Genomic DNA, 6,000 nt, shown 5'->3' on the forward strand with positions numbered 1-6,000 from the left:
ATAATGTCTGAAATGAATTTTAAAAGATGAAAGAAGTTAGCCAAACCAAGAGCAACAGTCCTAGACTGAAGAAATAGGTTGTTCAAGGACTTTATAAGCAGTTCAATATCGATGGAGCACAAAATAGGATGGGGTGGCAAGGAAATAAATGAATATTAAGAGCTATTCAACGATTATAAAGGGTTCCACCTGCTATGCCAAACAGGATGGAATCTACCCTGTAAGGAGTCACTGTAAGGATTTTTAAAGGGGAGAAAATTAGTCAGATTTTAAAATGTACTAATTTTTTTTTGTTAGACTTCAAATAAGCATTTAGTGTTTCAAAATTATGAATAAGATACAAGCTACCTTTATGAACCTAGAGAAAAAAACTCATCTAGTATGTAATTATGACTTTTAAACTGTATCTGCCTGGCATATTATCTAACAAATTATAGTCAGTATTTGATAAATGTTTGATGAATGAACTGTGGTAGCCGGATTGAATATGAGTGGGCATGATGCTTGATAACAAAGACCTTAAAACGTAGAATGGCAAAAAGTGTGAAAGCTTGTTAAGGTTCTTCCTTCCAAGTCTCAGGGGAAATAATCCCCAGTCCTCAAAAGTGGACAATCTTTCTCTTACTGACTCCTTTTTCCTTCTATATAAGTTAAGTTATCAGTGACTTGAAGCCTTCTATTCTTTTCCCTCCCAACTTCCCTCTCCTTACTTCATACTCATATATGAGACACTCAGCCATTACCCTAGTCCAGTCTTCCCTGACATTGTGAAAGCCTAAATTTATCACCTTCTTCAACATTATAAACTCTGTCTCAGGTTCAAAATCTCAGGAATCCTCTAATTTCTAATTCTATAAGGCTCATAACCACTTCAACACCAAACGTTGCCAGATTATCTCTATAATGCTCACTGCTACCACCCCAAAACACACTTTGATCACCTGAAACCTACACTACCACAGCTCCACTCTCTCCACTAAGTCCTACAAATTTCATTAAACAAGGAGTACCGAGTTTGGTATTACCTAAATTCACGCGTATTTAACGTGTGGTCGGTCATTCTAGTGAACTGGGTCATACGCTTGTTTTTTCCTTACTACAGAGCTAAAGGACTTCAACAAGGCCTGTCACCAGGTAAGCGTTCGTGTAACTCCAGTACTACAGACCCAGGGTAGCAAATTCAGCTGGCACTTGCTGTCATCACCCTCCTTCCTCCATCCGGGAAGCGGCCGGGAAGAATGACGGATGAGCAAAAGGGAGGGGGAATGCGGGAGCCCGAGGGGGCCTCACTTCCGACTGCCACGCTACACGGAGAAGCCCGAAGGCCCTCGGCTCCGCCGCAATGCACGAGAAAGCGCGGATCAGATTCCAAGGCTTCCCGGGTAGTCCCCAAGGGCAAGGACACAAAAGAAACTGCGCTGAAGAAACAGTCCTTTGCTCATTCACAACTTACCTGTCAGAAGCGGCGTGGACGGCGCCATCTTGTCCCGGAAAGAGAAACCCGTGCGCTCGGGTCAGAGTTCACGAGGGCCGAACCCGTCCCCTACACGTCTCCTCACGCTTAGAGACGGCGAATTGGCGTTTCCGGGGCCACCAGCCTCGGGGCCAATTCACTTCCGGTTGGAGAGCGCCGCGGAAAAGGAGCCGGGCCGCGCAGGCGCAGCGGCGGGGCGACGCTTCTCAGAGCGTGGGCGGGCCGGGCCGGGGCCCGTGCGCCCGCCCTCTCCCTCCTCTCGGGCCGGCGCAGCCCGCCCTTCCGCGGGGCGGAGCCCGCCCGGTGCTGACGTTGGCAGCCGAACCCGAAGCAGTTCGAGGCGCTGGGCTGCACCGTCCGGTTGTTGCTCCCGTCCCCTTCCTCTTTCCTCCACGCTCCCGGCGGCGGCGCGGGTCCCCGGCGGCCCGTCTCCTCCTGCCGCGCGCCAGCCTCGCTCGGCGGCCGGTCGGCGTCGTCGGTCGGTCGGCGGCCCCCGCTCCGCCCAGGCCCGCGGCCGCACCGCGCACCCGAGAGCCTCCTGCCCCGGCGGCGCGGGCCCCGGAGCCGAGCGCAGCGCAGCAGCGGCCGAGCGGGGCGAGCGCGAGGAGTCCGGCTGCCGGGCGGGCGCGGCGCCGCGAAGATGGTCGCCAAGCAGCGGATCCGGATGGCCAACGAGAAGCACAGCAAGAACATCACCCAGCGCGGCAACGTCGCCAAGACCTCGGTGAGCGGCGCGCGCTCCGCGGCGCCCAGGCCGGGCCGGGGCCGCGTCCCTCTGCTCCCGGAGCGGCCGACCCGGGGCCCGGGCTGCGAGCCGGCCGCTCGCTGGGGCTCGGGAGGGGCGGGCAGACCTGCAGGGGAGGGCACCCGGCGACCCGGCCCGGGGGCGGCGGCGGGAGCCCGGGGGCCCAGCGGTGTTTTGCATTTGAAACTGCGGATTTTCCCTTTTGCAGAGAAATGCTCCCGAAGAGAAGGCGTCTGTAGGACCCTGGTTATTGGCTCTCTTCATTTTTGTTGTTTGTGGTTCTGGTAAGTGTTTTGGGGGCTGCCCGCCGGTAGGGTGTTGGGTGACGGGTTGGGATGACGTGGTGACCCATCAGTGGTGAATCCTCCCCGCAGAGTTCTCAACCCACCTGCCGGGAGCGCCACATAATTCTGTTCCGTCTGAACCAAATTACTTGTCCCACATATGTACAAGAGGGCAGTGCTCCAGAAACTTCTCCCAGTTTGATTTGTGCTCACAGGAGATCAGAAAAGGAGGTCAGGGCCTTAGGAATGGTCGAGTTGGAAGACATTTAGACCAAAACAAAAATACCTCATGGAATGAGAATTTGGAATGCTTTGCAACCCCCACTATCAATGCCTTTGCAGAAAAGAGGCTGAGGGATATCGTGCACATATGGATGTTTGAATTTAATTTTACATGTGCCAGAATCTAACGTCTTTATGTCAAAATTGGGTATATTTATAGACTAAAGCTAGTGCAAAGAATTGATTCATTCTAGAGGAAACGTACCTGATTGGCAATTTAATGTGTGAGACAAATGTTTTTAGATTAATAAAAGAAACGTTTGACATATGGTAGGAAAAATTAGTTATCAGGGCAGCTTGCTGTTAGAGTAATAGACTCTTGTCTCTGCAAATGGATTACAAGATGTCTTTCCTCTTCCTTTATTATCTTAATATGCACGTTGTTGATATTGAAGTCCATGTTGCCTGTCTCCTAAACTTACCAATTGGAAGCTTTCCTGATAAATGGCCAAGAGCCAAGCAATTTATATAACCTAAAGATTACTGAATTTCAGCTTTGTGAGAATGAGGAAACAAGTGTATATTATAGGCCAGGCCATCAAAGGACATTTAATATTTAGGGATAAACCAAAATAATTCTATGCTAGAAAAACCCGTTTGCTTGGATGCTTTAAGTTCTTTCTAAAATGATGGCTTATTTGCCAACTCTCTTGGACAGGTAGACAAAATTCAGAGAAGCTGAGATTTAAAATAAATAACTTGCAGACGTTTAATTGTTTTATTAAGGCAGGCAGGCCTGTTTTCACTCCTTACTACAATGAAAATACAGATCATTTGCCAGTAATCGTAAGGGTACTTTTGGATTCTTGAAGTACCTTAATAAATATTTGTCAGTTGCAAGACCTGTTTTATTCAAAGCATGTTTTAATATTTGCTCTTTCTCTTTACAGCAATTTTCCAGATTATTCAAAGTATCAGGATGGGCATGTGAAGTGACTGACCTTAAGATGTTTCCATTCTCCTGTGAATTTTAACTTGAACTCGTTCCTGATGTTTGATACCCTGGTTAAAAAACAATTCAGTAAAGCATCCTGCCTCAGAATGACTTTTCATACCATCCTTCATGTGTCATTCCAAGGTTTCTTCACGAGTCATTCCAAGTTTTCTAGTCCATACCACAGTGCCTTGCAAAAGCACCACATGAATAAAGCAATAAAATGTGATTGTTAAGCTACAGTAGTGGACCCTACTTATTCAGTCAGTAAAAAGTAAGTTTTTTTTAATGTGGTTATTAAAACAGTATACAATGTAGATAATTAGATTAAATCTGTGTAGACAGGGTCTAGATTTTGTTAACTCTAATGTGTAGATGCAATTAGTTTAATTTAAAATTCGGTATCTTACGGTTTTTATATAGTTAGGCACTTTATTACTATATTTTGAATTGAAAGCACACTCCCATATAGGGTCATGTAACTGTCCTGTAATAAAGTGCTTATAAATGGAACAACTACACAGTTAGCCTAGTTTTCCCACAATGTTGAGCACCTAAAAATTTTTAAAAGCTTCTAAATGCCTAAAGAGAGATGCTTATAGCTACAACATCTGTTTTAATGATATTATTTCTATGACACTACCTTGGATTTTGCATGAGGGAATATACTAACCTAAGATGCCATAAGAAAACAGCTTGGTTTAGCGTTTTGTAACTTCATCAGTCACTTCAGTGTCGCTGAAAGCTACCATGGTGGAGTTGAGTCAGGGAAGCTTTGCTTATGTCACCATTGATTTCACCAGAATTACTTTAATATATCAAGGAGGGATCTACTATGCTAGACAACATTTTAGGGGAAAATACTACTAAAAATGGATGCCTCGTCAGGACATACTGTTGAGTCCAGTGTGCCATAAGACATGTTAGCATGTTAACAGCACTTTTAATACCAAAAAAGGGCACATCTACTAAACAGTGAGACTTAGTTTGGAAATGCTTTTTCTAGATTTATGATTAGAATTCTGTTAGGGTACTAGGTAGATCAGACTCATCTGGAATTGAATGGATTTACTGATAAGGGTCAGTCTTTAGTCTTCCCTTTGTTTGATTTTGTAGGTTATGATTGATCAAACTTTCTTTTTACTAATGGTAAGGGTGAGTAATAAGGCAGGTTTTGGGTTTTCTGGTACTATTGAAAATTGCAGGCATCGGCCATGCAAATCCTTAGCCATATGGTGATGGAGAAAGCCCGAGAGGTGGCTGTGCATTCATGAATTGGAAAGAACGCTGCTTGTTTGCTTTGTTAATTGCCTCAGGATATCTCTTTTAAAATAAGCTATTTTAAGAGGAACAGAAGGGAAATGTGCTACCTAGTCTACACAGGGTGTGCACCTCAGAGAGAGCCTCTGATACCCCGGAGTGTGGGGAGTGAGGGAGAGGAGCTGTTAAGGATGTTGAGGAACTGGACTACTCTGGAATAGAAAAGGAGTCAGCTGACCTTGGGCCAGTATCTGCATTGTTACCTGCCGTTCTCACCCAGGAAATCAACCCTTGTGCTTGTTTCCCTCTTTGAAACAAGTGTCTTAGTTAACATTCTATATTATTGTAACTTTAAAAATGAAAGTTACTGTAAATTCATAGCAGGTGCCTTATTCTTTGCGTTGAGTCAAACCATTCCATGGCAGAATTTCCCTTGGTTTACTATAATTGGCTTTAAGATGTTGGGTTTTTTTTTTTTTAATACACAGTGTATTAATTTGACTGTTAAATTGCTATAGCTGGCCATCATTCTACGTATGTAAAGTTGCATTCCCTTTGTATTTCATGTGTGATTTACCAATTGAGCGCATTTTATATTAAGGATGGATTATGCATGTTTGGGACAATGAAAGCTATGTCTTATTTGATTTATCCTTTAAAAATAAAGTTCCGTGAATATTTGATGCCTTCTAAAAGGAAATGATTTTACAGAGTTCTTATCTGAGAGTGCTTTTTATAGTTAATAGAAAACGATTTTAAAGAATGTGTAGTAGTATGTTGTACTTGAGTTAAAAGAAATACTTCCCAGAGGCACAGATTTAACGTTAAAACTGGGACTAGGTAGCAATAAAAATACATAAAAAGCACAATGAATTAAATACTTTCCCACCTAGGCTGTACCCTGATCTCGTTATCCAAGTCTGGGTCAAGAAGAAGCACAGTTCTTCTGGTCTCCGTTTCCCAGCTGAATTTTATGTGTCATCTAATGTTGAGCACGGTATGAGAAGAAATACTTGATTGG

General features: G+C 44.6%; 2 protein-coding genes across 2 annotated transcripts in view; one reads left to right on the forward strand and one right to left on the reverse strand.

Annotated features, from left to right (window-relative positions):
• EIF2A (eukaryotic translation initiation factor 2A) overlaps positions 1 to 1,566 on the reverse strand; it is a 36,478-nt gene extending 34,912 nt beyond the window's left edge. The window contains exon 1 of the mRNA XM_058551014.1: positions 1,454 to 1,566. Within this exon, the coding sequence (XP_058406997.1) occupies positions 1,454 to 1,481 (28 nt within the window). The 5' untranslated portion in view covers positions 1,482 to 1,566. The remainder of the gene's footprint in view (positions 1 to 1,453) is intronic.
• A 244-nt stretch (positions 1,567 to 1,810) lies between these two features.
• Positions 1,811 to 5,662, forward strand: SERP1 (stress associated endoplasmic reticulum protein 1). Its single transcript, XM_058551038.1, has 3 exons — positions 1,811 to 2,198; positions 2,428 to 2,503; positions 3,676 to 5,662. Exons 1-3 carry the CDS (start codon positions 2,115 to 2,117, stop codon positions 3,714 to 3,716), a joined length of 201 nt encoding a protein of 66 aa, XP_058407021.1. The 5' UTR covers positions 1,811 to 2,114; the 3' UTR covers positions 3,717 to 5,662.
• The last annotated feature ends 338 nt before the right edge of the window (positions 5,663 to 6,000 follow it).

This window comes from Diceros bicornis, chromosome 2 (genome assembly GCF_020826845.1).
Source record: "Diceros bicornis minor isolate mBicDic1 chromosome 2, mDicBic1.mat.cur, whole genome shotgun sequence".
Classification (NCBI taxonomy): domain Eukaryota; kingdom Metazoa; phylum Chordata; class Mammalia; order Perissodactyla; family Rhinocerotidae; genus Diceros; species Diceros bicornis.